General features: G+C 37.1%; 1 protein-coding gene across 8 annotated transcripts in view; it reads right to left on the bottom strand.

The window, feature by feature from the left end:
* TANC2 (tetratricopeptide repeat, ankyrin repeat and coiled-coil containing 2) overlaps positions 1-16,063 on the bottom strand; it is a 519,058-nt gene that overhangs the window by 165,673 nt on the left and 337,322 nt on the right. For all 8 annotated transcript variants that reach the window (XM_027872925.1, XM_027872927.1, XM_027872928.1 and 5 more), the window contains one exon: positions 9,105-9,368. In XM_027872925.1, coding sequence (XP_027728726.1) covers positions 9,105-9,368 — 264 coding nt within the window. The remainder of the gene's footprint in view (positions 1-9,104; positions 9,369-16,063) is intronic.

The raw sequence follows: 16,063 nt of genomic DNA, 5'->3' as shown, positions 1-16,063 counted from the left end.
AGCTGTACTCATACTGTTTCCCCTTCATAGACTGTAAGCTCTTTGAAGGCAGGATATTGTTTTTGTATTCCCAATACCTAGCATAATGCCTGGCACACAGCAGATCCTTACTAATGCTTACTGAATGAATGAATAAATGAATGAAAAAGTGAAATAATGAGATCTGAGTGAAAAAAAAAGTTACCTATACACTCAAGTTTCTTTTTTGCTTGGTCATTAAGCCATAAGCCAAGAATTTCAAATTCCTAGAAACTCAGAGCTAGAAGAGATCTTAGAGATCATTTCATGCCATATCTTCAGTTTACAGATGAGGAAACTAAGGACCAGTGCCTAAGTGATTTGCCCAAGCAAATAGTTAAAAGAAGTAAATGTAGAATGAGGAATCAGATCTAGACAATGGTGGAATCTGAGAAAGGTGCCACTTATTAAAGAAATACATCTAAAGAGAAGATAAATTCTTCTCTGTCAAACTAGGGGGACATTTTCTCTTTGAGGCCTAAAGATTTAGCCTCATTAAGTCACTGTATTAGTCATAGGAAGGTCGGTTAAGGAAGGTGAGGCGAAAGAGATTATATATATATTCTAGGGCAGTGATTTCTACACGAAAATTCTGTGAAGCCAAAAACAAACACAGAAGCAGCCCTCTATTCTACAACTGCTGTGACTAGGGTTACGACTAATGTTATTGCCACTAGGATCCAAACAGTTCCCACCTGCTTGCCTGTTTCTGAATTTGTTTGTTCCTGGCTTTAGGTGATTGTTTAGCTGTAGTCCACATTAATTTTCTCATTAGTGCTGCACAGTTCCATTCTGGACCTCAGTTAGCTTGAGATCTGTGCACACTGGAGCCAGGAAGTAGGTTCCCCTTTCACAGAATGCTTGTACCACTGTAGTTGGCAATGTGGAGGTTAAGGGCTGTGCAGAGCTTATAAATTATGGGATGGGGAAATATACAAGTAAGGCTGCTTTTCAGATCTCTGCTGTAGTCTATCAAAGTCTACCTGGCACAGACTACAGAGTATAGAGGCAATATTATCTTTGCTCTCACTTGGTTTCTTCCTGCTGTAGGCATGTGGCAAGGACAAGGGCCCTTGCTTCTGGAACTCAGTACAACTGGGCTGGCAGGCACCAGGAGTTGGGGGAAAAAAGGAAAGCTTTCTTTGCTCCATATTCTCAGCTTCACACACTGTCTTGATTACACATTTCAAAGGCCCACCTTTCTTCCACTAGTATATCTCCTGGTCAGTTTAACTGGGTGGAGGAGAGGGGAAGAAGAAAGGAAGAATTCTCTTTCTGCTCCATGACCCCATGGTGTACCAATAAAAGGCAGATTTTGGAGTGGAAAAACAGGAAGAGCACCTTAAATTTTCTTTGCCTCACCAGATCCAAGATAATGGGGACTTGGGGAGAAGGAGGGAAGAACACTATACTTATATATTCTAGGGTAGTGCAACCACAGCAACTGTAGAATAGAGAGCTCCTTCCGTATTTGTTTTTTGCTTCATAGAGAAATACTGGTTTGTTATCAATCTTGTGCCAGTTTCTGGAAAGCACAGGAAAATGAGGATGGTGAGAATGAAAGGCATGAGGAAAAAGTCTAATTTGATAAATCAATGAATGCATTCTACACAACTCCTTGCAAGACATGAAGCTGGCATCTCGATGGGGGTGAGATAATGAATCTTTACAGGCAACATCTGCTCAAGCAGCATAGAACACTGTATAATCTCTATAGAAAGCTAAAAAGTATGCAAGAGGAAAACAGTACAAAGATGTTAAGAGATGTCTCCATAGTCACAATGCAATTTCCCCAGCTAAAGAATCTCAATCTCCTGACTAATGCCTGATCTACTAACTGCACTATGTCTACACCATGCCATGCAGACAGTCTTAACTAAATACACATTTACAAAAGCTAACATTGTGAGGAATGATAACTGAAGCACAAATCTTACTTCTGTTCCCTTCTTTTAATTTCTAGCCAATTTATTATTATTCTTCCAGGCTAGCAAATGCCAGAAAGACAATCATTGTCTTTCCCAACTGTACCACAGAATTACTTATTCACTTTTTATCCTCTATGCAGAGTCATCATCAGTTGACTGTCACACAGGTTCCTCAAGAGGTCATATGAAATATACCATAGGACTGTTTCCACAACTGGCCTGCATAAAAGCTTCAAACAATTTCTCTTCATAGGTTTATACAAGAGATTTACAATATAGTCATTTGGCTGGGGTACGTATCAAGTCAAATGGATTTAGCTGCCAAGTAAGGGTTTGGGGGAAAAGTTCCTTAAGATTTCCATTTTTTAAAAACAGCATTGTATTTCTAGTTGAGTGAAAGGCCTGACAAGCCTAAACATGGAAAAGCAAGATTTGGCTTTTCTTATATCACCAAATTTTATTCAATAATAATAAACATGGCTTATACTACAAAAACTACAGAGCTCTGTGGATTCTAATTTCTGCAGAAAGCTAAGGTAGTGTGGAGTAAATTGAAAGAATACTGGACTACTGAGTCACATAGATCTGGATTCAAATCCTGTCTCTGCTATTTAGCAGTTGAGTAACTCAAGCCAAATCACAATTCTCTGCACTTCAGTTTCCTCATTTGTAAAATAGAATAATAATAGCAACTACTTCAGAGGGCTGTTGTGAGGATCAAATGAGGTAAATTTATTTAAAACACTGTGCCAGCCTGAAAGTGTTATTTACATGTAAGTTTTCATTATCATCATTATCATAATTAAAAGATCTGTGATTTCTTTGATTTCCATTTATTCCAACGACAGATTTCAATCCACACATACTTGACCATCCTATGCCACATTTATCCACGTCCTCTCCAAAGTTCTCTACAAAGGGTCCACCCAGGGTGCTGGAGTTCTTTCTTGTTTTTTTCATGACATTGTGGTTGTCCACTTGATACCTCTTGTTCTTGTCATGAATTCTTGTCTTTACCTTCTTTTCATAAAATTACCTGATGATGTCTTTTTCTCCCATTCTTCTTTTAGAGTTCCTTTTTTTTTAAGGGGTATATATTATAGCCTTCTCACACCCAACATTGCTTTCTTTGTGTTATTTTAGTTTTTGGAGGCAACAGAGTTTCATGTTTTCCTGCCATTTGGCAATACCAATAGAATGTTGGCAATGAAATGATGGGTTTCATGGGAAGCCTGGGGTTAGGAAAGGAGCTCTGAAATTTCCTCAAAGCAATTCAGCCCAATCTCTCCTCCACTTCCTATTCAACTCTGGGCAATTTCTTGGAGAAGATAGGATGCAATGGGGTTACTTATGCACTTAGAGGAACTTGTCTTTGACAAGAAGTGCCACCTTTTCATGTGAGACAGGGATGAAAGAGGATGAAGAAGAGATATTATCTGAGTGATAGGAAATGAAGAAAGGAGAAGAGGGAGCTCTTGGTGAATGGCCTCAATTTTTTTTTCATTGAACTATGCAGCAAAGTTCTTAGTTGGGAGTAGGGGGAGGGGATGGGAAAGCCTTGAGGAGGGATGAATTAGAAAAGTCTCTGTACTAAATGGGCTAGTGAATTGATAAAAAAGGTATGAAAAGATTACCTTACTTTTTTTTTTGTTTTGGTAATCAACAAATAAACATGTTAAGATCTTATATCTTCTTTATCAGTTAATTGTGAAACAGTAAAAGATGATCATTTTATATTAATAACCAAACCCAGTTGATACTGCCCTCTGTGGGTCACACAAGCTTAAAAATAATTCACTTTTTACCACTCACCTGAACCGAGTGACCTACATTGCAGAAGCATACAAGCATTTTGCTATTTGCTGTGCTAACCATATTATTTTAAAGAGAGATGTTGTGGTGGGAGCACGGGAAGCATAATTTTTGCCTGCAAGGTTACCATATGGGTTTTTAGTGATTGTGGCTCTATGAGGTCCAATGGGAGTCTGCAAATTTCTTTACCTGACAAAAGCTGTCATGCTGTCACAACTCCTTTTCTCTGAAGTTGGCTCAGTTGGTGGTCTAACTCTGAGGGTATAAGATTGAACCAAAGAGGGTTCAAGAGGCCAGGCTCAGTTGAGAGTAACCTCCAATCTTAAATATCTCACTTCTAGAGTAAATCTGGAGGTATGAATAAATACTTGGGAAAATTCAGAGGTACAAATAAAGGACAGGGCAAAGGAGAGACAGCCTGTAACTAATGACCCCACAGACTTAATTCCCAAATACGTGGGTCTGGATGGCAAAGTTGTCATTTTTGTCTACTTTTACAACATGTCCATGGACTACTCTGCCTTGCTGCAATGCTCTCTGACTTTCTGACCTCAAATACAAGAGAAAAGTCATGCTTTGATGGACTGAAATGATCCTTTTTCCAGCTCACTCTCCATGCTAGCAACTAAGTGGTAACTGTTTACTAATAGATCAAATTCAATAGCCTGCTGGTGGTACAGAAGGGAAGAAGAATCAGCCAAGTGGCTGAATTGGAGTAAAGGTCTTTGGCTAAGTGGGAATCAGGGAAGATGCACAGGGGTACCAGGAAAATATAATGAAAAGAGACTGGAACTTAAGAGTTGGTTGTGAAGTAAATACAAGGGGGCTTTATTATAGTGAGCAAACAGCTGAACTGAACATCTCAAGTGTTTTAGAGATGTCTTATTAAGATCCATCTAGAGACTTTGGGATGTATTGAAAATTGTTCCCTTTCCAAAGCTTCAGTTCAGTGATATTTTATTTTATGAAATGACATATGAACTATTTGTGTTCAATTTTTAAAGGAAGGTCATTGTTAAGATAACAACATTGGTTGAATGGTCAATAATTTGGCAGTTTTCATTCTATGGAATTATGTTTCAAGTATAATTTTCTGTTAAAATAATCCTATAATATCCTAAATAATTTTAGTCAATGATTTTTTAATATGCGTTTTGGCAAAAAAAAAAACCAAAACCAAAACCTTGTTTTAAAATAAAAAGTTGCTTGAGAGTGGATGTAAATCCTCTCTTTATAGTCACCTCTGATCGTTACTTAAGTGAGGCATAAAACAGGTAGACATGCTCACCCCAAGGTGTTGACCTATGCCATAACAGATATCCTGCACAAAGGCCAAACAGAAGAGAGACTTTACAGATGATGAGTTTCCAAGTGTTTGCAAATGACATTATGCTGATTACATCAATAGCATAGGAGCTTCTCAATGAGATTCAGAAGCATTCAAAAAAGATCAACCTAGCAACACAAATAGGAAAAAAAAAAAAGTAGACAGAGAATATATGTTGCCTAGATTATGTCATGACATGGAATTGGATAGGAAGTCAATGGAGCTACTCTATCATTTTTTATACACACACACACACACACACACACACACATCTTGGACAAACAATGGAGATGGAAAAGGAGCTTGGCCAAGGTTTGAAGAGGCACAGAACTGCTTGAGCCACATTTGAAAAATTGTGCAATGCTTTTAGAAAAGCCAAGCTTCTTGCACAACAAGAGCCTGTATTTTTAATTTCATTATTCTCTTGGTGATATGATAGGGCTGTGGATCACTGAAAGTTATAATTACAGAAGAATTAAAATTATAGGTGACCCAAAGGGCAATGGAAAGATATACAGTGAGTCTAAGTAAGTTGCTGTGTTTTTACAGCGGTGGCTTGCTCATAAGAAGTGATGCACATACATGATACCCTCAATGAGAACCAGAATAGTTCAATGGAAAGGGTGCTGGATCAAACTTAGAAGAATTAGATTTGAAACCCAAATCTTCTATTTACTACCTAAATGACCTTAGGAAAATTGCTCGACACTTCAGGTCTTAGTTTCCTCATCTGAAAAGTGAGGGTTTGGACTAATTTATCTTTAAATTTCCTTCTAGCTCTAAGTGTGTGATCCTACAACATTGCTGGCAACTCAATCCTTGTATCAAAGCCCTGTCTTCCTCCACAGAATGGTTATTGTTGTCTAAAACAGCACAATGTGAGCTTTCTTGGTAATTTCATAGTAGTTTAGTTACAAAGGGAACTGATCTACTTTTAACGATTCAGGCTGATACTTATCATTCCCAAGTTAGTTGCCAGGAGAGATGTACATGCTCATCTTCCAACAGGATGCTATGGATTGTAACATTTTCAGATGCCATGCCAGGAATGTTCTCTCTTCTTGTCCTCCTTCTCCCACCCCAATTCCTATTTTCCTATAAAGCACACCTCAAGTGCCACTTCATACAAGAGGACTGATCTCCCCAGAATTACTTTGCATTTACTTCGTATATAATTGTGTGTACATGTTATTTCCCTCCAGCTCTTTGAGGGTAGGGATTATTTTATTTTTGACTTTGTATCCTAAGTATTTAGCAGTAGCCTGGCACAAAGTACTTGCTCAATAATTGGTTGTTGAATTGAATTCCACTAATTTGCTACTATTGCTGGGGATTTGGAGATACTAAAGAAAGAGCTCACAGTCTCCATGTAACAATGAATCCCTCTTAAAGTGGGTAGCCACCCTGCAATAACTGAATTTCTTGAGTATTTGTTCCCATCATCATGAAAGAAGACAGAGGATGATGGGTCTTCAGGAGGCCATAACTGAGAGTAATAATTTGGAAAGGTTGAGAAAGAGAAACAAGTATAAGAAGAGCAGTCTCATTAAACCATCTAAGGATCATTCACAATTACAGTTTGGAAATGAAAGCTATTGACTAGTGTAAAAGAATATCCGTGCCCCCCCCACCCCCATATCCTTAATCAATGAGATAAACCTACCCAGGATTTTCCCTGCTCAACAAGAGAAAAACCCAACTATGGCTTTTGCAGTTACATTTCCATTGTGCATTTTAAAAATGTCAGCATGACCAAACTCCTGACAACATACTGATAGTAAATCTGTTTGTGTGCTAAAGAATAATAACGCTAATCATTTAACTTTCTGTACCACTCTTCCACAACAGAAACTGGCAGCAGCATTTGTGTTGCACTTTAGAAATGGAGGAACCTTTTGACTCCTCTCTCAGGGCATTCTGGAAATCTCAAGCTTCTGGAATGTCTGAGCTTCTGGTAAGTTGGGTGTTTTCCTCAATTGTCAGCAATGATTTGGGTTAAAGCATACCTCACTAAAAAGATCTATTTAACATTCTCTCCCTCTCTTACCCACTTCCACCCCCCAAAATGCTGCTTCATATACATTTCCTGAATCTCCTCTAGAAAAAAGTCCAAAGCACATGCTCCTTCAGGTTTAGATCAAAGTTAGATGAGAAAGAGGAGACTCAGAGCTGGAAAGGAGCTTAGAGATAACTTAATGAGTCCAATCTACTCATTTTACTGATGAAAAAACAGGCCCAAAGAATGAAAGTAATTTGTCCAGTGTCATCATCATTGTCGTCGTCATAGTAATAACTAACATTTACCTAGCACTTTGTGCCAGGCACTGCATCAAGTGTTCTACAATTATCTCATTTAATTCTCAAAAACAATCCTGAGAGGAGGTAGGTGCTATTATTATTTCCATTTTACAGATGAGAAAACTGAGGCAGACACAGGTTTAAATGACCAGGCCCAATAAGTGGCAGAGTCAGAAGCCAAACTTCAGACTCCAGAGACAGAGTTCTTTCCACTTTATCCTCCCTCTCATCTTTTCCTTCACCCCTGGCCCACATGAAGAGGTGGCTCCGTCTTGCCAAGGCAAACTCCTCTATCTACATAAGTGATCCCACATTCCATCCTGTCATCCCCACTTTCTGACTTATTTTCAATCACTCCCTGTCTACTGGCTTCTTCTCTTTCACTTGATCTTTCTATACTTGCTGGCTATTATCCTAGATCTCTTCTCCCTTTTGCGGCTACATTTCCTGAGAAGGCCGTATACAGTTGGTACCTTCATTTCTTTTCTCTTCCCATCCTTAACTCTCTGCAGTCTGGCTTCGGACTTGATCGTTAGACTGAAACTGTTTTCTCCAAAGTTATCAATGATCTCTAAGTTGTCAAATCGAATGGCCTTTTCTCAATCTTCATCCTCCTTGACCTCTCTGCAGCCTTTGATACTATTGCCTTCTTTTCCTTGTATTCTCTTCTTTCTAGGTTTTCATGGCATTACTTTTTCCTGGTTTTCTTCCTACCTGTCTGAGTGCTCCTTTTCAGTTATCTTTGCTGGATCTTCATCCAAATCACTCCTGCTAAAGGTGGGTAATCCCTAGGGCTCTCTCCTGGTCCCTTTTCTTTTATCCCTTTATACTATTTCACTTGGTGATTTCATGAGCTTCCAAAGATTCATTTACATTGATATTTCTCAAACCTATTTTCCTGATCTCTAATCTTACATCTCCATCTGCCAGCTGGATTAAACTGTATGTCCTGTAGACACAAACTAAGTATGTCCAAAACTGAACTCATTATCTTTCACCCCAAATGCCCCTCTCTTCTGAATGTCCCTATTACTATTGAAGGTACCACTATCCTCTCAGTCACCCAGTCTTGAAATGTATGTATCATCCTTCACTCCTCATTTTCTCTCACCTTCTAAATCCAATGAATTGTCAAGTCTTATTAGTTACAACTTTATAACATCTCTCCTACATATCCCCTTTTTTCTTCTGACACTGTCACCACCCTGATACAAGTCCTCATCACCTCATGACTGGCCTTTTTCAACACACTTTTGGTTGGTCTCTCTGTCTCAAATCTCTCCCCACTCCAGTCCATTCCCCACAGTTGTTAAATTGATCTCTCCAAAGTACAGGACTGACCATGTCATCCTCTTATTCAATAAACTCTAACAGCTCTTTATTACGTCCAGAATAAAATATAAAATCCTCTTTTTGACATTTAAAACCTTTTATAACCTGGTCTCCAGGTTTGGACCTGGACAAGTATTGCTTCTGATATTAACTATTTTCACTGCTTTTGTAGGCAAAGGTACATCATCTTAGGAAGATGCTGCTTCCCAAAATAGATGCAAAATATATATGCAAATGTACTTATGTAAATACAAATACACACACACATGTGCACACACATCCAAACCCCCAAAATGGATGGAAAAATATAAATACTGATGGTACAGAGTTTATTTCTATCTCAGTTGAATCTAGGAAACAGAAATTACTAGATTTTTAAAAAACCTTACCTGCTACCGAATTTGGCCGTGGCATCAGGTAAAGTGGAATAGATTGTACTGATTGGGACAGAACTGTTTCCAGATTCCTTTCTGGGATCTTGTTAAGACTATAGGTAGAGGCTGTCATGTTTTCATCTACTCGGTATAAACACGAATCCATGCTGGATTTTTGAGACTGCCAAGGTTTCAGATTTCCTCCAGATGCTAGTTCTTTACTGCTTTCCCCACCATACTTTGTCCGTTCCACATTTTCAGAATAGCTTGTCAAAGTAGCTGAAACAAAACAAATAGGAAAAAATGAATAAGAGAAAAATCAAGTAAAGAGTCTTTTATACAAACTTGTTAAAATCATAATCTGTGAGGATCTCTCAAAAAAACTACGGATACTCACTTCATCTCTAAGCTTAGACCACCAAGAACAAAGTAAAACCATTTCACATGCATGGTAACTAACAACTGTAAGTCAAACTAATAAGCATTAAAGTGTTTACTATGTGCCAAGTATTGAGATTACAAAGAAAGAAAAAAAACAAAACAATAGTCCCTCCTCTCAAGGAGCTCACAGTCTAATGGGGAGACAATATGCAGACATCTATGCACATACATATATAGGAGATAATCAACAGAAAGAAGGCACTGGCATTCATGGGGATGCCACTGGAGTTTATTGAATAGAAAGGAGACATGGTCAAACTAGCACTTTAGGAAGATCAATTTGATAGTCAAGTAGAGGATGGACTGAGGTAGGGACAGACTTTAAGTAGGGAAGCCAGTCAAAAGGCTAATGTAATAGTCTGAGCATGAAGGGTGGTGGCAGTGTCAGACGAAGGGACATCTACCAGGGCTACTGCAAAGGTAGAACTGACAGAACTTAGCCACTGATTAAACATGGGAGCCGAGAGAAAGTGAGTAGTTGAGGATCATACCTAGGTTTTGAGGCCAGATGACTGATAGGATGGTGATGCTCTTGACAATAACAGGGAGGTTAAGAAGAGGGGAAGGTTTGGGGAGGGAAAGATAATGGATTCAATTTTTGTTCTGTTGAGCTTAAGATGCCTGCGGGACATGCAGTACAAGAAGTCCAATAAGCAGCTAGAGTTGCAGGTTAGGCCAAACTAAAAAACCAAATTCTGAGAAACAGAAGCGCTTAGGTACTAAAATGTTGTGGTTTAATAAACATGTTTAAAAAAAAAAACTACTACGCTGCAAACTTATAGTATCAGAAGTATAGCATGGTTGAAGGAACACTGGACTTGGGAGTTAGTACTTGGGTTTAAGTTTTAAATTAGCTACTTAGAAGTCTTTTGACACTGGGCAACTCACTTAACTTTTCTGAGGCTGGCTTAAAGTGAGTTTTCTGAGATGAATATTCTCATCTCTAAATAGTAATGATAATATTTATGATACACACCCTGCAAGGTGGCAGTGAAGAGGGCATTCTGCAACCTTACACCTACAAATGTATTATTATTCTCTCACGGTTATCTCATTAGTCTCATCTTTTTTGGTGAGGTTCAGCAAGAAATGGTCTGAGGATAAGTTGCTATCCTGCTATAATTCTTTTATATTTAATATTTTGTGAATTCTCAGGCAGGTAGATAAAATAATGTTTTTGTGATTGGATAAGAGCATTGGTATGTAAGTTTTTCTTTTGTAGAGTCGGTCAAAACATCTTTCGGACAACTCTACTGAAAGATGGAAGATAAAGACATTACATGCCTTGTTCCCACATGGTTTTAATTTCTTTCACTAATTCTCTATATTTTTTAAAGTTTCTAATTTCATGTAGTTTGTATTTTATGAAAATTCAGTACAGTAGCATCAACTAAAAAACTATTCTTGAATTTTTGTTATTCAATATTATACCCAAACAGCTGTGGGCAACAAACAGTTCTGCTGGCAATGATGCTCTGGTTCCAGAGTAATCTGTCTGTTAAATTCTAAAGTGTATTATATAGCTTGTGTTTGTAGTATAAGGTTTTATCTGTTAGTTTTTTTTTTAAAAAAGGTACCAAGCTCTTAGTATAGGATTCTAGTTACTAGATCATATATTTTCGTATCCAGTAGGTATTTCCCCACACCCCCCCAATCTGAAGTGACATATGCAGTTTTCATTACTTCATTTTATAATCTACTCTGATTAACAACTTTAGGCTTCTTGAATATAACTTTTTGTAATTTCTGGTGGCAGTGATCTGATTCTGAATTACCATAAGCCTCTCTTATTTCTATAAACAAATCTCCAGAACGTAGCCAATTTTTCAATGCTTCTTTGTTGACGTATTTTTGGCTGAGCACACGTGGATCTCTCCCATGGAGGGTCTTTTAATTCCCTCCTTGGATCTTAGCCACTTCATAGGTTCTACCCAGAGATATACCTACTTTGGCTCAAGTTCGACAAATCCTGTTATTAACCTTTACTGTTGCTTTGTGAAGAGAGGTCTATTTGCTCCAAAAGTATTTCTGTGTTTTTAATTTGTTTACCATGTGCTCTAATGTCTGCTAATCCTCTTTCTCCTTTTTGTCAAGGGATTGTTAATCTTTTTCTAGCAGCCTAGGGGTGATGAGCTTTGTACTTCATTAACAACATTCAAATTTTTGTTTGGAGATATATTGTGGTCCATTTACCATGTCAAAAGTATACATGGACTGGTATTGTGGAGATATTAAGTACTTTAAGTGTTTTTCCTTTTAATTAAGCTTTTACTTTAGGATGATAGTCTTACACAAGAAGCCTCAGCTTTTTTCTTAGGCACAACCTATCTTGCTTGGTTTTAATTATCACCTTCATTTATTAGTTTGACTTGACTACCACATTCAAACTCAAACCCTTCAGTATCTATTCTTATGTGGTGCACAAAATGTTATACTTATCATGTCCAAGTCAGATTTTGATATAATTAGGAAAAGTTTCCATGATATGAAGCAGCAGTTTAATGTGCTTTTCAGAAGAGTCATATATAACTTGATGTCATCCGTGTGCATCAAGTCACTAATGTGATGTTTTGGTATAACTCCTTTGACTTGAAATCCATATACTCAGTTCTATTTAGGAGTGCTGAAAATGGATTTAAGCTTGGCAGAAACATAGTAGGATTAAACTACTTTTCTAAAAAATGCCATATTTTATGTCAATTACTCTTGACATTATTAAATACTTAATAAATACCTGCTGATTAGCTAATTATTGTGTTGGTATTTTAAACAGAGAATGGTTTTTTAATATGTGGATATCAAATACTCTATTATTGTCACTATATTTGGATTTATTTTATATGTTTACAACACATGATCAAACCATAAGTGAGGAATGGAAGCAAAAGCTTTGCTATAATCAATGAAGGTGTGTAAATATGTGGTTCTTTTAGTACTTGTTTTTAGTACTAGTACTTTACTTGTTCAATAATCACAAAATCAATAGTAAATTGTTCTTTACACCCCTGGGAATTTTTGGCATATCCTTTTTGTTCTTCCACTGTTTTCTTGTTAATGTTTATAGAGTTTTTTGAGCAATACAAGCTGTGAATGTTTGGAATGAAATACAGAAACATGTTAATTGGCCTATTTTGGAAGGTCACTGCTATTTTCATCTTTTGGTAATAATTATGTGATGCTGTCTGTTAAGAGACAAAATCAAGTTTGCATCATAGAGGAAACTAGTAAAATGCTTTGCTAGCCATTTATGATTCATTGTGAAGTATTTGAGGCCTTACCTGGACCCATTATTTTCCAGTCTCCCAGAGAAGCTACTTTCAGTCACCTTCTTTGACATAACTGTCCTTTTGTTTATTAGATTAACAGTGTACGTTATCTGCTTTGTGTTTGGTCCAACTTTTGTTTTTATTATGTTGGACTTATTTAGGCCATGGAGATGATCAGTAATTCTCCACATCCTCTGCAGTTGGGTGGCAAAGTGGATAGAGCACTTAGCTTGGAGTCAGGAACTCCTAACAGCTTCACACCCTGTTTCATTTAACTAAAAGTGTGACCCTGGGCAAGTTATTTATCCTTTCTTTGTCTCACTTTTCTTACCTGTAAAATAGTTGGATAACAATGGCACCTTCCTCACAGGTCCAACTGAGATAACATTTGCAAAGCACTCTGCAAACCTGAAAATGCTATCTAAATGCTAACTGTCATTATTCTTTGGGAGGGGGTTCTCTCTTCTAATTTCTTTGCTTCTTGAACAATGGTATAGTTTTTGATTAATGCTGAATGGTTTGTTTTGTTCTCTGTACTATATGGACTATGTCATTGTAATCTTCTGATTTTTGTTTTTGTTTGGAGGATGATAGTTTTAGAGCTTGAAGCCATATAATCTAACTCCTCATTTTTCAAAGGAGGAACTGTAGATTAAGGGTATAAGATTTTCAGATACATTTTTGTATTCTGAATTCTGTCCTGTATGTTTCTTCCTCGGTACCTTTAATCAAGCAATACAGTATTCAAATTTTCTACTGCATGTACTGTCTAGATATTGATTTAATTTTTCCATGTCTTTTTGCAGGTCTTTAATAGCTTTCTCAAATCTCTTCTGCCATGATGGTATTTGACATCTGTCCTTAGGAATATTTCTAGATAGCTCTACCTATATGGCTACAGCATGTACTGTTGTGTTGGTGTGTGCAGGTCCTGATTTTTTTTAACTATCATCAAATATTATAGAAGAATGTATTCCTTTATTGTGTTACAGGAGAAACTAGCTTTTTCAAACTATTATGTTTTGCTAGAATTGGTCTATTAGTTGGATTTGGGCCATCAAACTCAAAAAGTGATTTTCAAAATTCTATTCTAAGTATGGCAGTTCTTCAAAACCAACTGAGACACTGGTATTATTTTTGTCATCTCTTTCATTATAGGTAGCGCTTCTGAAGATTGGGTTAAGTATAAATTGTCAATACTTTCAGGTTCTTCAGCTTTTCCTTCTTCAGACTAAAGTAACTCTAATTCCCTAATTTCAATTCTTATTTCATTTAATGACTTTAAGAATGAAAGTATTTTTCTTATGACCCTCTTGCACTGAGCTACAATACATTGTTGTACAATACAGAGCTGAGGATATCATTGACAAAAAATTGTATGAAGTCCTTGTCATCTAACTGATAAGATTTATTCCCAATTTTATTAGGCTATAGAACTAGAATACAATAAAAACAATATCTCCAGTCTATTTCATGCATGCTCACCGTTTGCCTATGTTCATAGTCAGTGCCATCTGCATCGAAGTTTTTGGCAGGTAGAGTATTGGTATGTGTGTATGTATATGTGTGTATATGTATACACACATATACATAAACATATGTATAAACATACATGAATGTATATATTCATCACTCACACTTCTGCCTAATGGTTATAGATCCATCAGACACTAATCTGCTTTGTCTACGTCCTATCCTAGATGCATACGAATAGTTACATCAACCAGTGTCATCACTTTTATACTAAATATTTCAGGATTCATGCCAGGACTTCACAGTGACCATAGAGGTCTCAGGGTTCACAGAGTCCCCACTATATATCACCTTATTTGGCATTCCCTGACTTTGCAACTCCCTTGCCAAGGACGATGAGTTGGGTTTGAGGGGGTTTCCTGTTTCCTTTTTCAAATTAAATTTTATTTTTTCACTTAACAAGTCATCTATTCTCTCTCACCTTCCAACCTGGGGGAAAAAATAAACCATATGCCACAAATACACAAAGTCAAGCAAAACAAATCCCCACACTGGCCACATTTAAAAATGTATGTCTCATTCTGTAGATCTAGTCAGGAGGTTGGCAGCATCAAAATTATGCCCTCTGGAATCAGGGCTGATCATTGGCATTAATTCATTCTTAAGTCTTTCAGAATTGTTCATTTTTACAATATTGTTGCTATAATGTAAATTGTGATCTTGGTTCCACTCACTTTACTCTGTATAAGTTCACACACATACAGAACGACAAACATAGACAGACACACACATATATAGTGTTTTAAGGTATTATCTATCTACAAATATACACACATATGAACATTCTATATACATTTTACACCCGTGTTTTTTGTGACAACAGCCTTATGAGGTAAGTAATATGCATACTATTTCCCCCATTTTATTGATAAAAATCAGAGAAGTGAAATGACTAGGTAGAAACTGTGAAAGTCAGGCCTCAAATCCAAGTCTTCTTCTTCTTTTTAACTACTACATCATACTACTTTTCCACTACATAATCAAATTCCAACTTAACTAAAGAATTTATACAGCTCTTTAGAATCTTTTATTAAAAAAATAAAATCTTTAATTTAGAAGTATTAATGGAATTATGGGCAGGTAGGCAGCACAATGGAGACAGCTCCAGGTTTAGAGTCAAGAAGACTCTTCTGACTTCAAATCTGGTCTCAGACACTTATTAGCTATGTCACTCTGGGCAAGTCATTTGACCCCGTTTGCCTCAGTTTGCTCATCTGTAAAATGAGCTGGAGAAAAAAATGGCAAACTATTCCAGTATCTTTGCCAAGAAAACCCCAAATGGGGTCACGAAGAGTTTGACTGGACTGAGAAGAAAAAAAAAAAGAAAAAAAAAAACAAACAAATGAAGAACAACAAAAGGATTCTAAGGCTAGAAAATACTATTTTCTTCCATGACGCTCCTAGCTTGACCTCTAAGGATAGTCTCTGGCATTTTCCAAAGTTGCTGAGATTCTACAATAAAACAAAATAATATTAGTTATATGTTGCAAATATTCTATGTCCTCAAAGAAATTTTCTGACATGAAGAATTCTGCTCTGTTCTATGTTAAATACAATTTTAATAAATCCTGCTTTAAAGGTAATCCTTTGAGAAAATAAGGGGGGAAGGGGACAAGAGAGCAGGGGGTTGATAGAGGGGAGGGCATATTGGGGGAGGGGATAATCAGAAGCAAACACTTCTGAGGAGGGACAAGGTCAAAAGAGAGAGTAGAATAAATGGGGGGTAGGATAGGA

Source organism: Vombatus ursinus, unplaced genomic scaffold, assembly GCF_900497805.2.
Source record: "Vombatus ursinus unplaced genomic scaffold, bare-nosed wombat genome assembly UNPS02014801.1, whole genome shotgun sequence".
NCBI classification, from domain to species: Eukaryota; Metazoa; Chordata; class Mammalia; order Diprotodontia; family Vombatidae; genus Vombatus; species Vombatus ursinus.
This window is presented reverse-complemented; position numbering and strand designations above follow the sequence as displayed.